The sequence below is a fragment of the Clarias gariepinus genome, chromosome 25 (genome assembly GCF_024256425.1).
Source record: "Clarias gariepinus isolate MV-2021 ecotype Netherlands chromosome 25, CGAR_prim_01v2, whole genome shotgun sequence".
NCBI lineage: Eukaryota > Metazoa > Chordata > Actinopteri > Siluriformes > Clariidae > Clarias > Clarias gariepinus.
The window spans coordinates 23,608,862-23,622,344 of NC_071124.1; the positions used below are offsets into that span (position 1 = coordinate 23,608,862).

Below are 13,483 nucleotides of genomic sequence, written 5' to 3' on the forward strand. Positions count from 1 at the left end.
AATAATTTTGAGAAAGCACATGTACATAAGTATTTACACCCTTTGTCATGAAGCTCAAAATTGAGCTCAGACACATCCTGTTTCCCCTGATCGTCCTGTTCCCCCTGATCATCCTTGAGATGTTTCTGCAGCTTAATTGGAGTTCACCTGTGGTTAATTCAGTTGATTGGACATGATTTGGAAAGACACACACCTGTCTATATAACACACCTGTCTATCCCACAGACAACAGTTCATGTTCATGTCAGAGCACGAACCAAGCATGAAGTCCAAGGAATTGTCTGTAGACCTCCGAGACAGGATTGTCTTAGGATTGGAGAAGTGGAGAAGTGGACTCCAGTTAAGCTACAGAAACATCTCTAGGGTGATCAGGGGGAACAGGATGATCAGGGGGAACAGGATGCGTCTGAGCTCAATTTTGCGAAGGCTGTGCTTTCTCAATGTTTTATTTTTAATAAATTAGCAAAAATCTTAAGTAAACTTTTTTCATGTTGTCGTCATGGGGTGTTGTCTGTAGAATTCTGAGGAAAAAATGAATTTAATCTATTTTAGAATAAGGCTATGACGTAACAAAATGTGGAAAAAGTGATGCTGTGAATACTTTTAAATTTTATTTGTCACATACACAGTCATACACAGTACGATATGCAGTGAAATGCGTTGACAACTGCTGGTGACCTTAAAATAAAAGACTAAAGAATAGAAAATAAATATAAAAAATGAAAGAAGAAGGGAAATGTAACTAAGAAGAATGAAATAAAATATAAAATTAAAATAAAATAAAATAACATAACTGTACAGAACAAATATACAATAATAGAAAAAATATGAGGCAGCTATACAGAATATAAAATATAAGAAAAATATGACAAATATAGAAAAATAAGACCAGATGCACTGTACAGAGTCAGCTTCTAGAATTATTGGCCCCCCCAGTTTTTCCTTTTTCTTTGGCTAATCTTTGTGTATTTGTTGCTAATTAGCTGTTTCACATGAGTCTATAATTTTTTTTTTTCTTTAAAATTCATGAAATCAAAGTGAAATAGAGGGTATTAAATCAGAAGTATATTTCTTTCTAAATTATGTAACAATTAAAAGCTAACAATTTAACAATTGTAACAATTTCGCTTTACTGATTTGTTATTGATCTTTTTTAATTATTATTTTTTTAAATAATTATAATATAATTGGGTATTCAAGTTACATGTTACATGTGTGTGTGTGTGTGTGTGTGTGTGTGTGTGTGTGTGTGTATAAGGTTATGTCCTGCAGTGATCACGTTTAATGTCATGTGATATACTTTATATGACGCGACTGATGTATTTCCTTATTTCTGGTGTCTCAAAAAGTGTAATTATTTTGATATTTATATCTCCTTTTTTTCTTTTTTTTATCCTCAGTACTCCCCGACGATGACGATGAGTGTCTGATCTGCGTCACTCACGGCGGCTCAAAGACAACCCAGAAATAAAAAATATAATCCGCACACAACCAGAGAGTGACTTCAGTCTCGCACCCAGACGTAAGATGTCCATCAGAAACCCTGTCCCGGATGTCCAACGCGACGTGTCCGACACCATCTTTAAGCCCCTTCCCCCCTGTCGCGCATCTCGGCTGGAGCGCTTCTCTTTTCTACAGTCATGTTCTTGCCTTTAGGTTTTTTTTTAAATCATTATTTTTATTTTTGATTATTATTATTATTATTATTTCCACCGTCTTTAATTGAAAAGTCAGAAGATGGGTTCGTCGCGGTGCCGGATCTCCCTGGACACCGCTTTAGGACCAGCGCACTGGACCCGAAAAAAACTGAAACGAAAGAACTGAGTAGAGATTTATCGTACAACATTCCTGCAGACCGTTTTCAGCTTCACAGACGGCCTTGTCTCTCTCACACACACACACACACACACACACACACACACACACACACACACACACACACAGCCGCGTCGGCTCTTTTCTACTTCTTATTAAAATAAACCAGATTATTTAGACACAGCTCATCGCTAAATGCTTCCTTTGGATTGTTTTTGACTAGTTTTTGACTCACACACACACACACTTACACTCCCTTCAGTCGTTTTTTTGCGTTGTAGATTTTTATAGCGATTCTTTTTTTTTAAATTTTATAGACCATCCTATTGGTTGTACAATCACCTCGACTATTTATTTTACAGACAATCTCTGAGCGTCACCACGTACAGATTATAAAAAAAAAAGATTTTTATTTATTTGTACTTCATCTTTTTTTTCTGATGCTTGCTAACGAGTTCTCTAACGAGCATTTTGGTCTGACTATAACCATCACCATCTCCCCATCCTTCATCAGGTCTCGTCTCGGGTTTTTTTCCCTCTTTCTCTGTTTCTCTTTAGGATGTAATCTGAATCCCCCCTTGCTGTGATTGGGCAACCCGAGCACAAAGCTGGGTGTGGCCGTCATTAGGACGCCGAGTTGCGAACACACACATGCTTTTTCCTGTCTGTGTTTACTCTGTAGATGTGAGTCGTGTTCTTACAGGCAGACTGTTAACTCTTTTCCACTTTAACCCTTTTCCTGCCAGTCCATTAACAAAACCCAGGAAAACTCAAACTACAAATTACAGCACGTCAGACGTCTGGTTACAATGACGGCGACGACACGCTGAAGTGCAGAAGATCTTAACATGCCGTCATAATTACTTATTGATTAGTAAGAATTTGAAATTCCAAAAAAATTTTATCATAATGAACTTTCATCTAGGAATCTAGTACAAATAATTATAGATAATAACGGCTAATACTAATATTTGTGTGTAATTTACAGAATACAGTTGTTTATCAATAATAAGATTTTCTATTATTAAAAAAGAAAACTAAATTTCCAAATAAATTAAAATTCAATTTTGTTTTATTTAAATAAATAAATATTTAAATATTCTACTTTATAGATTAGTTTTTTTCTGGTAATTTTTTTATTTTAGCCTTATTAAATGTTAAATTAAATGACTTGCCATAACTCATTATTTCTGTTATACAGTCTAATTTTTAATTAGATATATTTTTATTTATATTTTTAGAAGAAATTTTAATTATTATTATTAAAGCTGTTTCTAGACATTTGTACCCACTTCAGTCTTGTCTTATTTTAAGCATTAAATATTTTTTTTAAAGTACAAAATAATTTGCTAGTAAAACTTAAAAAAACAATAACTAATTATGTCTAATAATAGGAATGTATTTGTTTTATAATAATTGCACAATGAGCAATATTAGATAATTTGGTGCATATTTATTTAGATGTTTCTCCACTTAGTGTCGTGTTGTTGTTTTTTTTTTTTTTTGATTAATTTAATCCAAATCGTAAAAATTCTCCTCAGCACATTCCAAATGACTTGTTAATAAATCTGTATATGTATATATCTTTTTTTAAATCCTCAATTCCTCGTTCACGTCCAAAAAAATATAAAAAAATTACGTGTGCATGCGTCGAGCTTCGTTTAATATCCGTAACTAGAAGCTCGCTATATTTACACAAGTAATAATACATGTTTTGTTTTGTTTTTAAGTCAGGAACAGAACTCCCGGGTTGTGCTGATTTAGGAAAATAATCAAAAAAGACAGAGCGGCCTGAACCACCCTGAGTTCTTGAAGTGTTATATTCTTCTTCTACCGCAGGCGTAACCGTTTATTTGTTAAATAAATTGAGAGACAATACTTTTTTTTATGCGTTTTCACATCTTCCGATTGTGAGCTACACCAACAGCCGCTCCGTCACCAGCCCGTCGGGTCCTCACTCTGGAAGCTAAAGAATGTAATTTTTTAATTTAACACAGCTACAGAGAAGGCGTAAATTGTTTAACTGTAATCGTAATGAAATCATGTCTGAAAACCTAAAAAAGTAAGAGTTTTATCTCTCACACTGGAGACTCCTTCTGGAAATGTTAAATAAGCTCCTACTCCAGCAGTCAGAAAGTTGTTGCTATGGTAACGGTAATACAGTAGTAGATCCTGGGATTCTGATAAAATGATGGATCATAAATCGCGACGTTTCACTTGTGCAGGAATGGGGTTTAAGATCTTTCTTTTTTTTTTTTTACTTTCACTTTCTACACCACTTTCTCCACACCAGGACACAACCCTTTTAAATCTATTTTCATAGCTTTTTTTTTTTTTCCTGAAAAACATTTGTCTCTGCTCTGGACTCACACACACACACACACACACACGTTTCGCTGTATAATATTTTTCTGCTCTAATGTTTGTTTACATGGTTCCTCAGAGAGTAAATCTATACAGAAATGATGAGTGATTAAATTATTTTACTGTCCATGGAACTGATGACGAATGCAAACCTTCTTCTTTCTGTCTCTTCTCTAAATAAACGTGTATAAACAGATCGAGGCATGTGCTCTCTGGTCAGCTCCCAGGTGAAGGATAAAACACACTCATTGAAGTATGTTGCACTGTTAGAGGGAACGAATCAGTGTTGAGGGGAGGTGGAGTCAGGCATAACCAATCGACTTGAAGGTCATTCAGCTAAAACTGCAAGGTGTTTCTGTACATCATCACTTATACCAGAGAAAGATTTTTAATAAAAAATTTTTTAATTTGATTATAGTAGTGACATGAAACTTCAACACTGACCTTTATCTGATCATCACACAGGACTTTACGACTTTGGTTTATTCTTTTATTCTGTTCTTGTTATTGTACATTACAGTGAAATATTAAACCTACAGGAGAAAACACAAACAGCAGGCGCTCGGTTTCAGGTTGCGGCTCCGTGCAGGTAGAGCGCCAGGAATTTCTTGAAGGTTTCAGGCTGATATCCGGACAAACCAGCAGGAACCTGAGCAGAGAGAGAGAGAGAGAGAGAGAGTACAGGTGTGAAGATAGATGAGTAATATGATTCTACACCAATGGAGATCATTGTGTGTATCAAATAATGTCACATATAAAAACCTACCTAAAATTAGCCTTAAGAATTCTTAAAAGCTAATAATCATTTCTACATTTTTTTTTATTTTTATCCACCAGCCAATCAGGCACAAGTATTTTCCATAACCATGAAAAAAATCCTAAGTAGATGGATAGATTTACATAAAAAAAAAATATTTGTACTTATGATTTATATCATCAAACTACTTTTTATTTTACACAAAAATAACCCGATTAAATACAAAAAAACTATTTTTAAATGATGATTTCATTTATTAAAGGAAATAAAAACTGTCCAAACCTGCCTGGCCCTATGTGAAAAAGTATTTGCTCCCTTAACCTATAACCTGCTTGTGCCACCCTTGACAGAAACAACTGCAATCATGCATTTGTGATGAGAAATTTTGGCCCGCTCTTCGTTGCAGAATTGTTTTAATTCAGCCAGACTAAAACCTTTTTTAAGCATTAATAGCCTGTTTTTTTGTTTTTTCTGGAAATTTTCTCTCTATAATTTCGTCGTACTCAACTCCCACATCAAGACTACAACTACCAATCGAGAGAGGACCAAAGACTATCGAGTTTCCTCTGAATTACGTGAGGCCGGACGACCGACCGCTGCATGTGGTATTCGCTCCTTCCGGTTTATGCGAGCGCGCCAGAGTGCCTCCCGTCCCCTCTGAGAGCGCTCGGTCAATCAACTTGAAATGCCTCATTTATTTTATATTTTGCTTCCAAAGCTCCAGACTTTCTTGGATTTTAAATCTAGTCTCAAGGAACAGTTAAAGTGACGATGTGAAAATGAAAAGCGAAGGGAATTGAGAGAACCCTCCTGAAGCGCTCACGTACCCTCACCACCTTCTTCTTGATGAAAGGCCGGACCTTGGCGAAGTCGTAGAGCGGCTGATCGCCGTCGATCCAGGCCAGGTTCTTCACGCCGCTGTCTGACGTCAGCTCCGTGGTGTTCAGCTGGAAAACCACGAAATGGAAGATACGGCCGTTGGTGCCGACGCTCTGCACGACGATGGGCTTCTCCAGAACCCGGGACTCGTCCTGCAGGGAGATACGAGCGAGCTCTGTTATCTGCTAATAAGCTAAAACAGCATGAAAGCTAAGTACTAGCTAAAGTGCTCCCTAATTAGCTATTAAACATCAGATCATATCTGTAGCTATCAACTCTGTAAACATATAAGCACACAGTTTGTTATTCCTGCTCCAGGCCCCATTTGAGGGTGCACTTATTTCTGCACAGCCGGTGTGACTGAGAAAGCTCTCACCCCATACAGGGCGCGGGCGCGAGCCAGGGCGTTCCCGAACGCAAACATGAGCAGTTTAGCTCTCAGCTGCTCGGGCTGGAGTTTGGGCGTGTCTCCAGCTTCCGTTATGAAGAGTGTGTGAGCATGAGGGTACGGGTAATCCTCTCTGAAACCTGAACGAACACACACACACAAAAGTTTCAGATACTTTAACATGCATGTGAGAACAAAAGCTGCTGATGAATTCTTGTATTATTAGTCACGATAATAGACAGAATGTCAGACGGTAAGACAGACAAAATAGTAAAAAAAAAAAAAAAAAAAAAAAGAGAGAGACAGACAGACATATTGGTAGACAGACAGATAGTCACCCGACAAAATAACAGTAGTAGGCAAATAGTTACAGACAGACAGACGCAAACACTGACTGGGAGAGATGGAGAGACAGACAGAATGGCAGACAAAAAAACGAAAGCACAAAGGTCAACCGAATGGTGTCTGTCTGTCTGTCTAGAACAACAGACAGATAGGCAGAATGACAAATAGGCTGATAGACGGACAGAGAGACAAAGACTGGTAGACAGAAAGCATGGCAGACACACATACACTGATCGAATGATAGGCAGGCTGGTGTAGAGACAGACAGAATAACAGATTGGAAGACAGACAGGTTGGTTTTCTGTCTGGTAGAAAAGGGAAGGTAGAGAGGTAGACAGATAGAACAACAGACAGACATTATGACTGTCTGCCAGTCTGACAAAGCCTGGTAGACAGACAGGATGACAGACAGATGAGTTCAGGTTTAAGGGAATCTTAAACAGACAGAGTGTGATGAAGGGGGCAGTAGAGGGTTTCAGGGTAACTCTCACCCGTGTGGTTTAGAAGCTGGTAGACGTTGGTGCACTGCAGGTCGATGGTGGGAGAGATGGGGTAGAAGGTCTCCAGGACGTTATTGGACGTGGCTCGGATCTCCTCGTCTCCGGCCAAAGCAGGAAGCGGAGTCGTGCTGCTCAACAGGGAGCCGTTCTGCCCTCGCACCTGAAACTGATCCTCACCTGAGACACGGCACACACACACACGGAGGGGTTACTTCACTTCTGGATTTTGGGTCGAAGTGTGTGAGAGAACCATGGCCTGTGGGGGGCGTTAGAGACGTGTCACTGCTTTAACAAATGTGTGACTCGTCATCTGATTAACGAGCTGAGATGTATTCAAACCATTTTTTTTTTTTTTTTTTTGGGGGGGGGGGGGGGGGGGGGGGTTCCAAGACAATCTCCCTAATTTAGTCGTGTCCAATTCTTCCCCGTCACTAGGGGGCCCCACATTAAGGCTACTACTACCACTCAGTCGGGAGGGCGAGGACTATCCTGCGTTTTCTCCGAACCATATGATGTCACCGACCATCTTTTCGAACTGCTCGCTCACGTTCCGTTAGGGGCGGAGTAACACACTCAGATGACAGCGCTATCCGCTCCTTCCGCGTGCGTGAGCTCATAGACGCCTCGGATTGGCTGTAGAGTCGTCATTAATGTGGGAGCACGAAGTACCTCTCATCCCTCCCCTCTGAGAGAGCTCGGCCAATCAGCTCTCTCTAAACAAGCGATTTCGGGATGATAGGGCGAGCACTTTACCACTGCGGTGTGTAATGATTTAACATAATACAACTCCGTATGATACAATTCAATATGATTTAACGTGATATAAGTCGATGTGAGATCATACAGATATATAATATGATTCAATATATGATTCAGCGCAGTGTGATTCAGTGCTACATGATTCAACATAGGACATGACTCGGGTGTACGGCACGGCGCAGGGTGCGACATGATTCGGGGTTCGATTTGACTCAGATGTATGACATGATTTGGAAAAAATTGAGTGCAAGTGCTGTGCGTGAGGTGTAAATGACTCGGATGTGCGACATGATTTATAATCTAATTCGATATATGTCTCAGGGTGATGGAAAATAATTATCATGTTGAAGTCTACGATTTAATGTGATGTATTATCTGACATAATACTCCCAGAATTCTATGAATAATTACATGTTTGTCACGTGTGAGCTCGAATTCATGCACAACAGAAGACAGCTTTGTGACGATGAGAACCCTGAGAATGAATCGTGTAACGGTCTGTAATTAATGTACGGAACAGAAGCGCATCAGCGATGCAGATGAATCATTTCCGGTCGCGTCCTCACCTCTGGTCCAGCTGGCCGACAGGACGTAGTTCTCAGCCAGCATCCTGTGAGCGAGCGCCGGATGAGAGACCTGCAGTCCTCGGCACAGGTGGAGCAGGTTGTGTAACAGGGACGGACTGCGGACGAGCCAAAAAAAAAAAAGGGGTTAGCAAATGGACAAAGACAGAAAGGAATACAAGTACATGTTGTCATTATTACTGAAAAGAGAAAAGATAAACAACAGCAGACGGGGTAAACAAAACATCTATAAACTGTATATCCATTCATTCATCTACTACACAATTTCTACGAAATGATTATAAACGCATGCTGCTCTGCATGTCAAGTAACTGTTATAATATACAAAGTGATACATGAATAAAAATACAAGTCTTTTATTTAATCTTGTATTACTGACATGAAAGGAAAACATCAAACGAACCAAAAAAAAGATACAAAATACTCAACACGACATCATCAAAGTAATACTTTATAGAAGTCAAGTCAAGCACATTTAACACACTGACCAAAGTGCTGTACAATCCTTAAATAGCTACAAACAGAAACAGACAATAATAAGAAAATTAAATAAAATAAAGTCCAAATCAACCAATATACATCAATAAAAATTCCAAAATAAACAACTAAACAGAAACTAAAAAGTTTCTAGTCTTTAAAATGAAGAACAATATAATAAGAAAATATTAAATGATCCCCTACGGCAAATTGTACCTTTACTTTCATTATTTAAATGTTTAAAACCACCAAAGCTTTTGCAAAAATCCTGCAATCACAAAACTTCTAAAATACATGAATCCAGAGGTCAAAGTTCACGTGAAAAGTAATTGCGAATACGTCGCTTGCATCCTGCATTCTTTTCACTTATTTAAACAGTATTTTGTTTTGTCTCCATTGCCTTTAGCTGGGAAAAGCCGGAGTGTTGAGTGTTTTGATGTATTTTAATCGCCATGGCAACAGCCAAAATATGCTAATGCTGTGCGTGAGGTGTAAATGTTGGCAATTGTACACTCCTGATGTCAAAGTAACCATTCAACATTTTATCATTTTACTAAAGATCAGATATCACTCTGATAGATGTTACCTAGTGAACGAAATTATGGGATGCACAGACAATAACGTAACATTCCAATGTATTACGCTCTGTATAGGATCCACAAGTAAACTTTCTTCCAGAGTCCCTGCATTATCGTGTGTGTGTGTGTGTATGTTTGTGTGTAAAATGTTAGATTAAGTCGTGGCCTTTCTGTATTTGAGCGTCGCCGGACCATAGGGCAGATGAAACAGTCTCCAAAGGGCAGTGTCAGGGAGGGGGACGATGTCTATCAAAGCCCTGCTGAACATGCGGCGCTGAACAGCCGGCTCCCTGCAGCCACGTTTCATTAATAAAGGCTTAACACGTCGCCCCCCCGCCTGTCTGGCACGCCGCGCTGCCTTTAATGCCCCGTCATTAAATTCACCACGCCGTCAGGGGCAGCGCCGAGCCAAATGCCACGAGCCAATTATCGAGAGCCGGGCAGGGGGACAGAGGCCGGAGAGGGACATTATGGCGCTGACGCGGAGAGGAACCACGCCAAGATCGTCTACGTCATTCACGGGGTTTAAAATATGCCCGGAGTTACATCACTCTTACTCAGAACAGATGGGTCTGCTTTCACATTTTTATACAAATAAAACAATTAACTGTTGTTGGTTTTTTTTTACCCAACAGTTAAACTAAAGTTAACTGTTAAATAGTGGATTCTGATGGATCAGACGGTGCTCTGCTGACGCGGGTTTATCTTAAAGCACTCACACACACACACAAACACTTCCCTCCAGGGTCAACCCTTTTCTGGTCCGTCCCCTCCTGCCACGCTGCAGGGGAACACACTTCGGGATGTTAAGCTAAAAGAAACTAATCAGCCTGAGCTGAACTCTACACTCCGGCCGTACGCCAGGACAGACAGCGCCGAAACCGTGACCAGATCGAGCTCGGTCTCTCACCAGTATCGCTCTTTAGGAGGACGGGATTGGTTGGTGTCCCAGAAGCGGGCGTGTCTGATGGCGTCCTGCACGCGATCGTCCTGATCCTGCAGCTGATTGGACGGATTCTCAGCTAACGCCAGGAGCTGAGCGGGAAAACCCGGGATGAGCTTAGTCTTAGTCAGCCACAACGCCTGTCTCACACCTGCACAGAGACGAGAGAGAGAGAGAGAGAGAGAAGACAAACACAGGAAGAGCGACATAAAAAAAGAAAGTGAGAAGGATGATCAAAGCAAGATAGAGACAGAGGGAGAGAGACAAACAGACAAAAAAACAAAAAGAATACATAAAAAAGAGAGAAAGACAAACATTGAAAAGAGACATCAGTAGGAAAAGAAAGACAAAAAAAGGAGAGCATGACAGAATGAAAAAAACAAACGGGCAAAGAAAGAGTGGGAGGGACAAAGACAGAAATATAGAGACAAATAGACGAAAGAGTGTGAGAGAAAGTGACAGAGAGAAAGAGACAGAGGGAAAGAGACGAACAGAGAGACAGACAGAAAATTGGGAACAACAGAGAGAGAGAGAGACGAGTAGCAGTTACTTATAAGTAATATACAAGTACAACTACATATAAGTAAATGCACTGAAATTAATTGTACTCTCTCACAAACACACACACACACACATTTGCACTCTTATCGCGTTCACTCACGCACACACTCTCTCTCTCGCCCTCACACACACACACTCTCTCTCTCGCCCTCACACACACACACACACTCGCCCTCACACACACTCTCTCTCTCGCCCTCACACACACTCTCTCTCTCGCCCCCACACACACACTCTCTCTCTCTCGCCCTCACGCACACACTCTCTCTCTCGCCCTCACGCACACACACTCTCTCTCTCGCCCTCACGCACACACACTCTCTCTCTCGCCCTCACACACACACTCGCCCTCACACACACACTCGCCCTCCCACACATACTCGCCCTCCCACACACACTCTCTCTCGCCCAAACACACACACTCTCTCTCGCCCAAACACACACACACACTCACCCTCACACACACACTCGCCCTCACACTCTCTCTCTCGCACTCACGCACACACACACACTCTCTCTCTCGCCCTCACACACACACACACACTCGCCCTCACACACACACTCTCTCTCGCCCCCACACACACACTCTCTCTCTCTCGCCCTCACGCACACACTCTCTCTCTCGCCCTCACGCACACTCTCTCTCTCGCCCTCACACACACACACACACTCGCCCTCACACACACACTCGCCCTCCCACACACACTCTCTCTCGCCCAAACACACACACTCTCTCTCGCCCAAACACACATACACACTCGCCCTCACACACACACTCGCCCTCACACTCTCTCTCGCCCTCACACACACACACTCTCTCTCTCGCCCTCACACACACACATCTCTCTCTCGCCCTCACACACACACACTCTCTCTCGCCCTCACACACACACACTCTCTCTCTCGCCCTCACACACACACACTCTCTCTCTCGCCCTCACACACACACACTCTCTCTCGCCCTCACACACACACACTCTCTCTCGCCCTCACACACACACACTCTCTCTCGCCCTCACACACACACACTCTCTCTCGCCCTCACACACACACTCTCTCTCTCGCCCTCACACACACACTCTCTCTCTCTCGCCCTCACACACACACTCTCTCTCTCGCCCTCACACACACACACTCTCTCTCTCGCCCTCACACACACACTCTCTCTCTCGCCCTCACACACACACTCTCTCTCTCGCCCTCACACACACACTCTCTCTCTCTCCCTCACACACACACACTCTCTCTCTCGCCCTCACACACACACTCTCTCTCTCGCCCTCACACACACACTCTCTCTCGCCCTCACACACACACTCTCTCTCTCGCCCTCACACACACACTCTCTCTCTCGCCCTCACACACACACACACACTCTCTCTCTCGCCCTCACACACACACTCTCTCTCTCGCCCTCACACACACACACACACTCGCCCTCACACACACACACTCTCTCTCTCGCCCTCACACACACACTCTCTCTCTCGCCCTCACACACACACTCTCTCTCTCGCCCACACACACACACTCTCTCTCTCGCCCTCACACACACACACACACTCGCCCTCACACACACACACACACTCGCCCTCACACACACACTCTCTCTCTCGCCCTCACACACACACACTCTCGCCCTCACACACACACTCTCTCGCCCTCACACACACACTCGCCCTCACACACAAACACACACTCGCCCTCACACACGCAGACACATACACACTTGCGCCCTCACACACACACTCTTTCTTGCCCCCTCTCTCTCTCACACACTCTTTCTTGCTCTCTCTCTCTCTCTCTCTCACACACACACACACACACACACCCTCCAGCGGGTTGGTCCTCTGAGTGTAGATGTAACACGGTGTGTGTGTGTACAGATCCATGCTGTGTGCTGCAGGAGCTGTGTATCGGTGCGGGTCGTGCCAGTCCCGGGTCCAGTCCGGTATCGCCGGTTTGCTCAGACCGGGGACGAAGTGCTGCCTCCCGGCGTACGTGACGCGCTCGAGCCCGAGAATCTCCGGAACCTCGCGAGGCCTCCTGCGGGGCAGAGCTTTACCGCGCGCGCCCGAGCTGAGAGACAGACAGCGGTGCAACAGCTCACCTTCAGGCTTCATCCTCCGGCACGAGCGGCTCAACATCGCTCTTACACTCATGTTTTATACACACACACACACTGATAATAATATAATTCCTAATAACAATAATGATGATGATGATGATGATGATAATCCACAGAAACACAGTTTATAAACAGCCCACAGCCGGGTTTGACATTTTGTCTCGCTTTCCTTCAGGAGGCTGCCATGTTACCAAGTCACGTGTCTCGATTTTCTTCTTTTTTTGTTTTATGTTGCGTACTGTGTGTGCGCTGCGTTATGACCGCCACCTGCTGGACAAATACGATATAACCACCAATTTCATTTCTTAGTGCCTTTTTTTTTTTTTTTTACAAATAAGCAAATTAATTATTGTTAAATTATCTATATAACACTTTTGTGAATTTTAGTACAATACAAACATGAAA

The 13,483-nt window shown here is 42.5% G+C and overlaps 2 protein-coding genes across 3 annotated transcripts in view; one reads left to right on the plus strand and one right to left on the minus strand.

Annotated features, from left to right (window-relative positions):
- Positions 1–2,793, plus strand: part of ssbp3a (single stranded DNA binding protein 3a) — a 33,132-nt gene extending 30,339 nt beyond the window's left edge. For both annotated transcript variants that reach the window (XM_053486692.1, XM_053486693.1), the window contains one exon: positions 1,401–2,793. In XM_053486692.1, coding sequence (XP_053342667.1) covers positions 1,401–1,430 — 30 coding nt within the window. In that variant the 3' untranslated portion in view covers positions 1,431–2,793. The remainder of the gene's footprint in view (positions 1–1,400) is intronic.
- Positions 2,794–4,655: 1,862 nt separating this feature from the next.
- Positions 4,656–13,271, minus strand: mrpl37 (mitochondrial ribosomal protein L37). Its single transcript, XM_053487295.1, has 7 exons — positions 12,782–13,271; positions 10,357–10,540; positions 8,374–8,489; positions 7,040–7,225; positions 6,192–6,343; positions 5,764–5,967; positions 4,656–4,828 (listed from the first exon to the last, which is right to left on the minus strand). Exons 1-7 carry the CDS (start codon positions 13,110–13,112, stop codon positions 4,748–4,750), a joined length of 1,254 nt encoding a protein of 417 aa, XP_053343270.1. The 5' UTR covers positions 13,113–13,271; the 3' UTR covers positions 4,656–4,747.
- Between the last annotated feature and the right edge of the window lie 212 nt (positions 13,272–13,483).

Bases quoted from the DNA above. Each gene is read 5' to 3' on its own strand.
- mrpl37 (XM_053487295.1), bottom strand. From the start codon at position 13,112: ATGAGTGTAAGAGCGATGTTGAGCCGCTCGTGCCGGAGGATGAAGCCT. The intron at 5,968-6,191 runs GTGAGAGCTTTC...ATCTCCCTGCAG, and splicing joins GCGCCCGCGCCCTGTATGGG to GACGAGTCCCGGGTTCTGGA. The intron at 4,829-5,763 runs GTACGTGAGCGC...CTCTCTGCTCAG, and splicing joins TCAAGAAGAAGGTGGTGAGG to GTTCCTGCTGGTTTGTCCGG.